Source organism: Hakea prostrata, chromosome 7 (assembly GCF_041222555.1).
Source record: "Hakea prostrata isolate BN-2017 chromosome 7, UWA_Hpros_2, whole genome shotgun sequence".
NCBI lineage: Eukaryota > Viridiplantae > Streptophyta > Magnoliopsida > Proteales > Proteaceae > Hakea > Hakea prostrata.
In genome coordinates, this window is record NC_142606.1 from 20387472 (window position 1) to 20400840 (window position 13369).

Sequence of the window (13369 nt, forward strand, 5' to 3'; positions counted from 1 at the left end):
ATGGGGGTGGTTGCTGGTGCAATGGTTGATGGACCATAATTATAGCTTGATGTCAAAGTTGTAGTTTCTTAATAAAATTTGTTGGGGGTAGGCTACATAAGAAAACTGCTCTCCCAAACTCTAATTGTGTAGAAGCCTCTCAATATGTTCGCCCTTTCAAGGTAATGGTTGCAATCACTAGCATAATGGGCTCTTGTAGGTTTTTCCAACTTACCTCATCTATGTTGAAGTTGAATTGCATAGTGGGTTCTTGCATCGTTTGGCAACTTAGCTCCTTTTCACTGTAGTCCCTAAATGGGTTGAGTTGCATAATGGGTTGTCTTCAACTATTTCCTAGCTTAGCTCATTTGCAGCTATGGTCACCAAGTGTGAAAATGCTACTAGAAAATACATAATTGGTTTATGACTAAACTAACCTTGGGATTGGAGTCCAGATCCTACGAGAGTAGAGGATTATAGTACCCTCACACTCCACTACACATTTAGAAGGGAGTCCACCTTTTAGCACTGACAATGTGGACTAAGAGGTGAGTCCCTCCTAAATGTGTGGTAATGGGTGGGAGGATGGTGCAATCCAAAACACTTGTGGTAGGGGTGAACGGTTCGGTTTGGGGCAGTTTCACTTTGGGTTTAATGGTTTTGAGCTAAAAAACACTAAGCCCAAACATGACCCATTTGCAAAATAACAATTTTGGTTTAGTGCAGTTTGGGTTCGGTTGACTAATGATTTGGTTTTCAGTTTGGGGCGGTTTTGAGACAATTACCAACCTGTTATCAAACTGTTATAGCTGAATTAAATTTCATGTGGGTCTCGAATCTTACCTCTTGGGCTTAAGGTCCAACCACAGACTTCCTTCTTTTCTTTTTTTTTTTTCGTGAGAATAAAACCTAGCATTAATAAAAGTGGGTAATACATCATAGTCTATCCTACATATAAATTGTACTAGCATGTCTCACTCAGTTAAAGGTGGGGTTACTTGTGCAGGGAGTGTCTCTACTTGCAGACAACCTTAGATTGCTAATTAGCCATCTAAAAACACTAGAAGCACATGTGAATTGCAGAGATGGAATTGGACAACCATGTTTCACTACCCACTTATTTTAGTCATGCTTACCTTTTTAGTTAGTTTAGTTAGCAAATATGATAATTGATAACAAGCTTGAGTAGATAAACCATATGGCATTTTGTTTCTCTTTCTTTCTTTATATATTTTGTTTATAATGGGTTCAGAAATTTAGTCTGGTTCAGTCCGGTCCATTTGGTTAGGGCTAACAAGCCACATGGTTGACCCAAACTAGCTAGCCCATTAAGTTTCGGTTAGGGTTGGTTCGGGTAATAATCCGCCAGTTTAGTTTGGCTTAATGATCTGGTCTACAAATTGACACCCCCACCTATGGGTAGAGGATTCCAACTCTTTGACTTTGGAGTTTTAACACAAGGACTGGTTGACCCCGTTTAGCCCAAATCAGGATCGATAGTGCGCATCGACGAATCATGGATAGAGTCTAGATGAATGATGATCAAAATTTGGCTTCTTAGGATTCAGCCAGAGTCAACTTGAATCCTAGAAACCCAACCTAGTTGGAGCCAAAAAAATTTGTCCAAAACAAATAGTTAATAATGAAATAAGATTAGAAGATGGGCCCAAGCCCACTTCATACTCAAGATGGGCCTAGGCCCAGTTTGTACATAAAATGGGCTTAGGTTATAAGGCCCATGTGATAGTATGGAATCCCACATTTGACAGGTAGGATATTAATCCACTATCTGATAGGCAGAAGAATCTCAGTTGAAGTCAAACTCAATTGGTGCACGACTTCTCTCTCTTCTCTTACTTCAGTAAAGTCGTCTGTTTCATTAATTACCTTATAGAGGGTATTTAGATAAATTCACTTTGAAATTTAGTGCGGTAGGTGCACATTAGCAAAACGTCCAGACTTAATTCGTATTAATGGCCGATGGAAAAGTAGCTTCTTTATCGTCGTAGTAGTAGTGTAGGAGTCAGAATAGTAGTAGAGAGAGAGGGGAGAGGGAAGGAGTGAGAAAGCAGTGATGGATGCATAGACATCTCATCAAAGAGCGTGAAAATTCAGTTTGTTGTTCAGATCTTGTTATTTTTCTCCATTGAATCTCATGATAGTCTCCGACTAGAAAACGAACGTTTGAATGACTTGCAGGTCGAGAATTCATCACCTGGAGGGCCTGAGGTTAGTTTTTTAGCAAGTTAACTTCCTTTTTACTCGTTTTGATTGACTAAATGAAATGGGTTCGATTTTCTCTATGTTTCTTTCAAGTTTTATTGAGGTGTCACCTGTGGAGGCTAGTTTTGGGCTTATTTAGTTCCATGGGTTTTCAACCATATTGGTTGTTTGGTTCGTTTCCGATGAGTTCTTGGTCTGCGTTGTTTTGGGGTTTATGGGCGATCTGATCGAGGTGATGTTATGTGATGTAAATGCTTGGTTTTAGTCTTTAAAGAAGTTGATTCCCAGTATCCGAATTCATTGCGGAATTGGTTAATGTGAACGTGGAGTTCTATGGAAGTTCTGAATTATGAAGATCAGATAATTTATGGCAGTATCTTTTTCGTTTATTTCTGCCTCTATAGAATGCGTTTTAGTTGTTTTCCATCATTGGGTAGTTTTGAGAAGCTCTCAGCTTCTTGAGCCCTAAACGATTAAATATCCCCTGTTGTCCTTGAATGCTTTGGCGTGGTCGTTGGGTTAGCTGTGACACTTTCAAGTTTCAAGTTCATTTCCTTGTTGATGAACTTGTATCAGACTTGAGAGAGGTTGCAGGTTCCATTTAAGTTTAACCCAACAGAAAAAGGGGGCAAATGGGATTTTGAAATCAGACTTCTGTTAGTCATATTTGCCTTTGATTAGAGCAACTTTAGAATAGATTGGTTTAGAAAAGTTTGTTAGTATCTTTCACAGAATGAGTTGACTTTGGTGCAAATTTGTATAGGGGAAAGAGTAAGTTGAAGTCGTTGGTGTTGATCCTATTTCTGAGTTTAAAGTTGTAAACCATAATGGAAATGAGTACTTTGCTCTAATTTGTTGCGGTTCAAATCCTCTAGTTCTCCCCCCTCAACCCCTCTCTCTCTCTATTGTATATTTTGTTCATTCTACATGATTTTTGTAACATCCAGGCATGTATAAAAACCAGTTGCAAGAATTAGCTCAAAGAAGCTGTTTCAACTTGCCAACGTATGCTTATGTTCGTGAAGGACCTGATCATGCTCCTCGATTCAAAGCCACTGTTAACTTCAATGGGGAGACCTTTGAAAGTCCAACCTTCTGCACCACCCTGAGACAAGCAGAGCATTCTGCAGCCGAGGTAGCACTCAGCACACTCTCAAAGAGGGGTCCCTCCAGATTTCTGGCAGCAAAAGTGTTGGTAGGTGAATGATTCTTTTCTTCATCTGTCATTTAATTGACATTTTATTTCTGCTTGCATCTTCTTCTGCTTAATGCCTTCTTTGTTAGTGTGCTTTCCATGCAGTGACCATCATTCAAAAACATGGATGAAAAATAGTAAATTTGATTTTGAACCAATAAGGTTAGGTAGGGTAGGAACCAGGTAGCCTTGGGTTGACCATCAGCTTATAGTGGAAACATATTCAATCTTTTGGTTCTATTGCATATGGGAGGTCTGCTAAAGAAATTTTAGATATAAGAACCCAGTATAGGGCAAGGAGGGCGTCTATCCAACTTGATGACTTTCATTCAGAGGAATGTAAACAGGGACCATTTTTTTAGCCACAAAAATACATACTGATTAATTGATATGAATATCCATTTGGGAAGTTTTTAAAGCTGCCCATGCTCCTCAAGGGTTTAAGGATGTTTACAGTGTTCTCCATTTGATATAACAGATCACTTAAGAAACCTGGGAAGGAATGCCAAGCCCACTCATCATTGTCTGCTACATTCCACCACATGTACATGGAGAACCATTTTTTTCATTTGTTATATAGTTTTATCCTAACTACTCTCAGATGAATGCATTTTGTTTATTCAACATTGTGATTGTGTAGCTCAGATTTTAAAATTTGTAGGTAGAGACACTCTGTTGCGTTCTAAACAGTGGTTAGTTGAGTCTTTCATCTCTGGCTGGTGCATTGTAGTAACCTTGGATGCCAACATAAGATGAGTGGGGATTTAAGGGATTGAAAGGGTGAGGCTCATGTGTGCCCTCCAGAAAAGCTCTGTATCATTGTCAAAGAAGCATTAATAGAAGATTTGTTGAAATTAAACTACTTATTTAGTGACAGTTTTTGCGTAGTGGCAGTTTTAGAGGATTGCAGGTCTATAACTGAGCAGTTATAGAAGATTTATCGAGAGGCTAATTGGTCTATAACTGAGCAGTTAGTTGCCTCCTTGATTTAATAATGCTCAGGTATCTGTTTTAAGCACAGTAGCGTATTTTCTTATTATGGTCTTAGACTGTTTCATGCTTTCATCTCCAACACTTTTGGTGACCATGTTCATTGTTACTCCTGTGTTAGTGGTGGAATGATTTGGAATGAAAGTTGAAATTTTCAGCTCTCGTGGAAGTTATTTAATGTGTAAGTTTTGAAGTAAAATCCCAACCTTCTGGACTGGTTTAACCTGCAAAATTGCCTTCTGTGTTACTTTTTTCTTGGAAAAGGAATAGAGCTTGTAGCTGACATGCTCCTACAGATGCAGGCCTGTGCAACTATATCTATACCCACACTCCCCTCCCCCTCCTCCCCCATTCATTATCAAGGAAACTACCTCCTTTGAGCTAATATTCGTTTTGAACATTAGTAGATATGGCCTGCAAAATTTTATTGTGGCTTTTGAAATAAAGTGGCACAGAACAATTCTCTATGATGCAAAACACTGGAAGAATTTGTAAGTTGTGCTGTGCTTGGGTTGGTGGGGAGCATCTTCTTACCTAGTGTCCTTGATTTCGACAACTTAAAATAGATAATCCATTTTCCTGGCCTCCTAGCTGTACTTAAGGAATTTGAAGCAGCCTCCGTCTGATGCTTATTTTTCTCCAGTTTGGCAATTTCAAATTCTTTCCATACTTTTGGAATTGAATTAAGCATGATCCAGAGCTTCTGTGTATGTCTTAACTTTTTTCCTTTATTAAATCTCTTTTCCTTCATTTACCCTCCTAGTGCCATACGGTTTTCGTATCTTACTGTGCCGTTGACTTGGTTTCATCTAGTTAAGTAGGATATTCCATGTTCTCTGAAGAGAATGACAATGAGACTAAAGTACCTGACCTATATAGCAGCCAAAGAGCCTTAATGATTGTCGTAGTTACTGTATCAGTAAGTCTGAGGACATGTAGAATGGATTCTATCTAGTGATTTTCCTTCCACAACATGGTCACAAATATAAGAATTTGGTCATTTAGGGATATGACTTAAGGTTCTCTGGGGAAGTGGAGAAAAATATGTATATTTCAATAATCTGTATGCCAATGTAGGTTGTTTTTGTGCGACTGATAATGCATTAATGATCAGGCTTTAGTTCCATGTAGATGATTGTCCTTATTGTAATAAGAGTAATTATGAAATATCAATGCCTGAATTTGATAAAAGATGATAGCTGCACTTTAAAAGCACACTATGTAGCCTCACTAAAGATGTTGATACACTGTACTCCAGGTGAGCTTTTTTTCAGTTTGATACTTTGTAAGGTTGAAGACTTCATTAGAATTTTGATTATTTCCTTGATTCTCTTGGATTGTAGTGGACTCAACAAAAATTCAAAACTAAGAAATACTCTGTGTAAAGCACTATTGTTGTCTATATATCATATGGGTTTATTTGTAGATTAAATTTCAGAGTTTCTTCTGGGGAATGTACTTGATAATTCATGCTGTTTCCTTCGGTATTTTTCTGCTGCACAGGATGAAACTGGAGTTTACAAGAATCTGCTTCAAGAAACTTCCCAAAGAGCTGGGTTAAACCTTCCTGTTTATACAATCATTCGATCAGGGCCAGGTCATGTCCCTGTATTCTCATGTACTGTTGAGCTTGGGCGAATGAGCTTTACAGGAGAACCAGCAAAGACCAAGAAGCAAGCACAGAAGAATGCTGCTATGGCTGCTTGGTCTGCCTTGAGGCAAAGTATGTGTCGTTTTTTCCTTTTGCTCTTTACTGGTGTGTCCGAGACTCCACAATGAGAAATTATTAGATACAATAGTGTAACGTGCAAATAAAATTAGGGCATGTATGCCTTCTATTTGGTTGTTGATTTTCTTATTGGTTTTCATGCAGTGTCCTACCAAGGCTCTTCTTCTTCCTCTGCTGGTTTGGAGTCTGAAGGGAATGAGGAGCAGGAACAGGTTGTTGTGGCACGGACCCTTGCTACCTTGTGTCCAGCAGAGACGAACAGTTCAACTCAAAATGACCGGCATCGTGGGCACCGTAGAATAGCTCCTATTCGTAGGCCCACCAAGTCGGCTAGCAGAAATATATCATTATACCCAATGCAGTATCAGAGGAATTATTCTAAACCTGAAATTGCGATCTACCAAATGTGGCCGCAAGAAGAGGCTTCCCAGAGAAGAACTGCATGTTAACTACTCCAATAGCTCCAATTTCTCCTCCTGTTCCTCGGGTTGTTCAATCTATACTTCAGCCGGAACATGGGCAATATGTTTCTGCAAGGGATCAAGAATGCATCCAGCCTGTGCCAGCAGCTACAGTGTCTATGTCAGAGCCTTCATTCTTTTCAAACCCTTTGGTGCCAACTGCTGTTGCAAGTAGGACCCAGGTAGCAAAACAGGAGATTAAAGTAGAGGGAACACAAACAGGTGATGCAAATGGTAATGTAAGGAAAGTGAATACACAATCGAATGTCTCTGGAATTTTTCCATTTGAAGCTCCAAAAGATCCTGTTTCTGGTGATAGCCAAGCAGAAGTATTTCTCCAAGAGACAAAACAAGAGTTGGATAAACAGAAGAATGTTGATTCAGATCCCAGCATCATGCACCCTGTACAATTGGAAGGGGGCCAGAGTGGACATTTTGAATGGACAGCTCATGGATCCATGGATGCTGGACATGAAGTCAGAGCTACAAACCGTGGCCAAGCTGAATTCCAGTGGAATCAGTTGCAAGGTCATGGTTTTTCTCAGTCTCCTAAGTCACATCATCCCTCCCAAATTTCTCCAGTAATGGTCCGAGATGTGAGAGTACCTTCAACCAAAGCTTCCTGTGAGGTTCCCAACTGTCGGGCCAGCATTGCCGGCGAGCTCCTCGACTGCTAAGGTGCCTGCTTCAGCAGGGTTCAGGACTCCGTTTCCTGCATGTTCACCTAGACCTTGGCAGCGAGGGATGATTGCTGGGCGAGTGCCTTCTAATATGATGGCTCCAGCAGTTCAAATCAGATCAGTTGTCCCAGTCTGTGCAGCACCGCCAGCAAAGGAAGTCCCAGATGCTGGCCAACATGGGTTCTTACCAGTTGCAGTGGAGGGTGGTCACCTGCCAAAAGATGTTAAGGTAGTGAGTCTGGAGCTTGGGAAGCTTCAAATTTGAGCGGCATGTATAATTTTTTGAAGTTAATATATCTGTCATATGCTTCCTGATGTGCCATATTTTATTGAATGTCTACTTGTTTCTCTCTCAATCTTCGTTTTCCTATTAGATATTGCCCCCTCTAATTGTCAATAGAGCACTAAGCCTGGATCTATGTTGGAATGACTGCCAGTGGATCCTCTCCAGTCACTTGAAATTGCTGTTAGATCCCACCCTTTACTGTGCCTGTTTTGCTTCACTAGGACTTTTCAAGTGGTTTGAGAGAATCAACAGCCAGACCAGTTCCTGCCTGAGATAACACTCAACTGTGAGGTAATTTACATTGGAATTGGGATCCTCTGCCCTTGAGAGTTAAGGATAATATTACTCTTGCATTCTTCCTCTACACATTCAGGAAGAGGCCTGCCTCAACTTAGCCCTTAAATTAGTTTTACCAGCATTACATCTTTAAGTAATCAAAGATGAAAGATAAGTAAATGCCAGGAATGGCAATGTAGAGTTTCCATCTTGCAGTAGGATTGCTTCTTCCTGAAGCGTTTTTCGATGTCAAACATGACCAAGATGGAACACGAAGAATTTGATATGGCAACTCACGGATCCTCGCATCCCCTGAAAGTATTTTCTGGCCACCCCTTCTCCTAACTTATACCCAATTTTTCTGAATTTACTTCAAATCTGTAAGTTACAGTTAAATCAAAATATGGAGAAGATTCTGGCAGACCTGTCAAGTTCCTCAGTTTCTAATGAATCCACATGGATATAGATGCCTAAATACCTGAAACAAGAGAACAGTTTCAACATCTACTTCAATCAAATGCTAAATTTGATGTGCAATCATGTTCTCTCGCAGGTTAGCTAATAGAGATGATGCTATATCTAGAAAACACGTAGGGCTTGGAAAAATGGATGTAGAACTATAATTTTTTTCTGTAGTTTACATGTGACTACATCTTCAAAGGGTAGTTCTATATCTAATTTAAATTATACTGCAAGATTTTGTTCCCTAATTCGAGAAAATTCAAATTCTTGACTTCATACTATGAGATATCATTCTTTGCCAATTGAGCCAACCCCTTGAATTTATAGAACTATAACTTCTAACATCTTCATCTCGAGAAGAGATTGCTAGTATTCTAGTTTTGAATTCTCAATGACTTTGTTTGTTTGACCATGGAGAACTGTGACCACTCTGATCTTAAATTTCTTGTTTCACATTTAGTGTTTGCTTGATTGACATTTAAGATACTTTTTCTTGTAGATGGGAAAAGAAAAAAAAAAGAAAAAAAATATAAATGATTTTAATGATTCAGCTGTAGGATAAGATATTTTAAACACATTGATTTTGGATTCTATCTATTATAACTTAAGCTACCATGTGATAACCCTTCTTTTCTCCTTGATAAATGGTACCATGTGACATTAAGATATGATATGAGTATTTTTTTTTTTGGGTTGCCAACCCCGGTTCCAAGGCTTTGCCTTGACTAATCCGGTGTTCGATCCGGGTCGCACACTTGGCTGTGGTGGGTGAGTCTCCCAACGGGGGTTTTTTGCATCCACAAGGTTTTCCACCCCCAAATGTATTAATATTCATTATATATTAAGTTACATATTTATAAGTTACAAGAAAGTTGTTTTAGGCAACATAATCACGACAAAGGTTCTACATACTCTAATATAGAAGAGTGATTTTGGAATTGAAGAAACTAACGACTTCCAAGAACACCCAGGAATTATCTTAGGAAAAATGGTGAAAAAGACATGAATGGCATAGACCTGGTCTCTAGTATGACTTCGAATAGAACTAATTGAAAAACAAAAATCCATATGGTCGATCCTAGTTGGTTGGGCTAAGGCTAAGCTACCATTTTTGTTAAGTTGCATTAATTTAACCGAGTCAAGGTTGTTGTGTTTATAGATCAACCAGAGACATAAAAAGGGCAAGCCCGATATCAGGGACTTCGCTACAAGTAGAGTCAATGGGGCAATTTTTTCATGCAGTCTTACTCCAACAATTTTTGCTACAACGCTATTTCTGACCTCAGATTACGGCTATGATCCACCAACCATTTCACTAAGGCTCGTCCCTCGATAATTTGAATACAATTGAATCATTGACCCACAAAATCAACCCTAGACATCTTATTGGGTAGAGACAGGCGTGGGCCAAGTCAGGCTTATCATGAAGGTGACAAGGTGTCTTAAGCCCAAGACTCATTTGGGCTCATATGGGCTTCAGGCCCAGATCAAAACTTTTTTTTTTTTTTTTGTTTACATCAGCGCTGGTGACAGCGTGACAATTGACAACTCATCAAAATCAAAATGGCCGAAAAAGGTTAGCAGAGGTTAGATGCTTTTACCGTCTATGGGATTGGTCAGTTAGTTCTCTTTTTAATTTTCTTTGCAATGACGTGGCATGATAAGCTTGCGTCTCCTACATGACTATTGTTTTCTTCAAAAGAGAAGAAAGAAAGAAACGAAGAATTCTATTTACAGAACAGCCAACGCAGAGAAGAGAACGATGGAGAAGTTAACAAAGACAAACTGAAATCTAAGAGAAGCTTAAGAAGATGACCAAATTGGTGTGGACAGTGAGTTCTCTTCCAGAAGATATTGCCTTCAAGATTGCTTCTCTTCTTCAGGTTTCTTCTTTCTCTCTTCACTTCTGCAATCTCTGCCCCTGCTTATTTAATCGTTAGTGTTCTCATTTCTTTCTTCTTTTTCTTTTCTTCTGTTGGGGGAAGAAAGGTATCTGATCTGTGTTCGCTGGGTAGTTGCTCTCGTTTCTGGCGGGAATTTTGCGCCTCGGATTCCATATGGGTCTTTCTGTTCAGAAAGAGATGGCCTTCCATGGTTTTCTCGAAAGACCCTTTTTCAAAAGGCGAAGATCAAGGTTTTGACGGAGATGGCGAACAATTCTCATCCATCAAGGTTGGTCTCTTTTCAATTTCAACTCATTCGTGTTTGTGAAAATTTGCTTAACCACCTATAGAAAATAGAAACAACAGAACTCGAAAGCAGAACAATAATTAGCAGGAGAGCAGTATCAAATCGAGAATTTCAATATTGAGGATTAATGGATACAGAAGGAAGGTTAGAAAAGAAGAAGAATTTCATGGTTCCTCATATTGTGTGTCTTCTACTAGACCTAGAATGAATTTTCATAAATTAGCCAAGATTTGTGTTTTATTCATAAATTAATCAAATTGGCCCTTCAGATGCTAAAACATTTCTCAAATGATTTTTCTAATATTAATAGGAATGGAGGGCCATCTACATCAACCGACACATTGAGATGGCGAATAGAGCTTCCATTATAGCTAAGTTTGTCAAGCATTGCTCACCATCTGAGTCACTTGAGGTTGGAGACTATCTTAAAGTAATTGAAGATCTCTGTTCCATTGGGATGGGATTCATGGACGTTCAGATTTTTCTGTTTCCTTCAAAACAAAGTGTGTTGCTTAATCTGATCGGATTACACTATTCTGTTTTTTTCCTTGGAGTTCCGGTAACACTCTCTCTTGGCCCCTACTGTTTATTGCCAGAAGCTGATATTAATATCTTGAATGTAAATTGATAATTATGAGTTTATATATTCTTGATCTACCTTCCAGTCTCTTTAAGTGGGATCAGCACTAGCAGAGAACACCTTCACATGTTTGATCTTTAGAATCATCACCTTGTAGCACTGATGATTAGTTTGTCTGTATAAAACTGCCTGCTATATTTTATTCTTACAAGTGCTTTTTTACAAGAAAAGCTATTGTCCTAGCTGATTCCTTTCTTCCAAGAGGTGCTATGCAAATTTTGCATCAGAAAAGTCAGATTGCAGGCCACCAAAAACTCTCAAAGTCACACATGAATCTAACCTGTGCTGACTCTCCCTGATACTTGAACCATGACACATTCACTTGTCTGAATGGCCTTGTGAACCAATTTGTTATGCTAATCTCATCTTTATTGTGCACCCACACTAGAAATTAGCAATGGTTCATGCAAACATTATTTCTCTATGTCACAGGCTGAGTATGTTATTGAAGCCTTGTGGAAGTCCCAGATATCTGAACGGCAAGTGTGTGTGAGATGGTGGAAACTTGGGCGATGGATTCATGGCTTTCGCATGCGTGATGAGTCCCGCACTCGGACGATTTCTTTGGGGGATCTTGCAATGACCAAACAGGGGGAGGTTTTTGGGGTGCTTCACCGTGGAGCGGTCCATGAGGTCTTGCGTGTCCAGATCTCAGTTCCGGTCAATAGCCACACCCGATGGACTTTCTAAAGCCTGCAAATACAGGGAAGATGGACACAGTAATGCTCCTTATGCACAGTATGTAGTTTACAGTGTCATGTATATATGTATATCTGTATTTTCCTTCAAAACATATGTATAGGTTTCTTATGGTTGTTGAATGTATCGATTCTGTTGATATAAACTTGCCTTGCAATTGATTGAATGTCTGAAGATGAATTCCTAAGAATTGATTAAAAAGGAAGTGCAAAAACGCCTACCTTAACATTTGATACAGTCAAACCCAGCGTATAATCTGGTGGGATTGATTAAAAGAGAATGGCTCAAGTATGTAGTTTATAGTGCCATGTATTTATGTAAATCTGTAGCTTATAGGCTGAGTATGTTATTGAAGCCCTGTGGAAGTGCTGGATATCTGAATGGCAAGTGCGTGTGAGATGGTGGAAACTTGAGCTATGGATTCATGGCTTTTGCCTGTGTGACGAGTCCCGCACTCAAAGGATCTCTTTGGGGGATCTTGCAATGACCAAAAATGGGGAGTTTTTTTGGGGTGCTTCACTGTGGAGTGGTCCATGAAATCTTGTGTGTCCAGGTCTCACAGTTCCTATCCATAGCAACACCCAATGGACTTTCTAAAGCCTGAAGATACAGGGAAGATGGGCACAGTAATGCTCCTTATGCACAAGTATGTGGTTTGAAGTGCCACATATATATGTAAAACTGTATTTTTCTTTAGAAATATGTATAGGCTTGTGTGCCGGTTGCTGTTGAATGTATCTTTTCTGTTGATATAAGCTTGTATTGCAATTGATTGAACGTTTGGAAGATGAATTCTCAAGGATTGATTGAAAAAGAATGGCAAAGATCCTCAGTAAAGATCTGATACAATCATGATATAAATGTGGTGTAAAATCTGGTGGGGATTTTTTGAAGTGGACATTCAAATTCATGACAAGGTAAATGGTCATTCAGATGCTGAATTTGTATGAATGTGAGCTCTCTGCAGGTGGGAGTCTTGCAGAACAAAACCTCTTACCACATTCACGACCTGGTGATAAATATAGAGCAGACCTGCATCAAATCTCCCTACATGCTAGGGTTGGATTTGAGAAGGGGACCATGATCAGTAGATGAATTATTCTTATTTGAGGAGGACAAGAAGAAACAGAGACAACCCATTGTAGTGAACTGGTGATCTGTTTCGTTCTTGTTGAATGAAAAGCCCATAAAGGAAATCTAGGAATACAAATATTGTTTCCTTTCTCTGCCTTTCTACTGGGTGATCTAATGACCTCTGTATCTATTCTATGAAGTAGACTTGCTTCTATTGACTTTCTTGATTCCTACAGAACAGAAGGAACCTACAGAACAGAAGGATTTAAAGAGTATCTGAAAGTTATCAGGTAGTGAACAACTTTCCTAACTTTCCTAATAGAAAGAATTTGAATAGCTTCAAGAAATCTCCTTACCAAATGACAAACTCCATTATTGCCCAGTGAAACTGCTGATCATATGTGCTTTCTTTCTTGACACAAAAAAGAAAGTAATGGTTGGAAAGGAATATCTTAAAAATTTACCTACAGTTTGTGTCATTATAT

General features: G+C 39.2%; 2 protein-coding genes across 2 annotated transcripts; both read left to right on the plus strand.

Moving 5' to 3' along the window:
- Positions 1-1970: 1970 nt before the first annotated feature.
- LOC149010432 (double-stranded RNA-binding protein 2-like) lies at positions 1971-8198 on the plus strand. The gene is given in 6 exon segments (XM_089163652.1): positions 1971-2208; positions 3150-3397; positions 5891-6110; positions 6261-6545; positions 6548-7197; positions 7199-8198. Coding segments are annotated over 5 exon segments (1725 nt in total). The 5' UTR covers positions 1971-2208; positions 3150-3151; the 3' UTR covers positions 7523-8198.
- A 1804-nt stretch (positions 8199-10002) lies between these two features.
- On the plus strand, positions 10003-12733 carry LOC149010433 (F-box-like protein). The gene is made up of 4 exons (XM_089162432.1): positions 10003-10164; positions 10271-10453; positions 10782-11090; positions 11475-12733. The coding sequence occupies exons 1-4, from the start codon at positions 10093-10095 to the stop codon at positions 11799-11801; spliced, it is 891 nt and encodes a 296-aa protein (XP_089018558.1). The 5' UTR covers positions 10003-10092; the 3' UTR covers positions 11802-12733.
- The last annotated feature ends 636 nt before the right edge of the window (positions 12734-13369 follow it).

Excerpts from the sequence above, each read along its gene's own strand:
- LOC149010433 (XM_089162432.1), top strand. The coding sequence starts at position 10,093 with ATGACCAAATTGGTGTGGACAGTGAGTTCTCTTCCAGAAGATATTGCC. Across the intron at positions 10,165-10,270 it reads AGATTGCTTCTCTTCTTCAG|GTATCTGATCTGTGTTCGCT; the intron begins GTTTCTTCTTTC and ends GGGGGAAGAAAG. Across the intron at positions 10,454-10,781 it reads AACAATTCTCATCCATCAAG|GAATGGAGGGCCATCTACAT; the intron begins GTTGGTCTCTTT and ends TAATATTAATAG.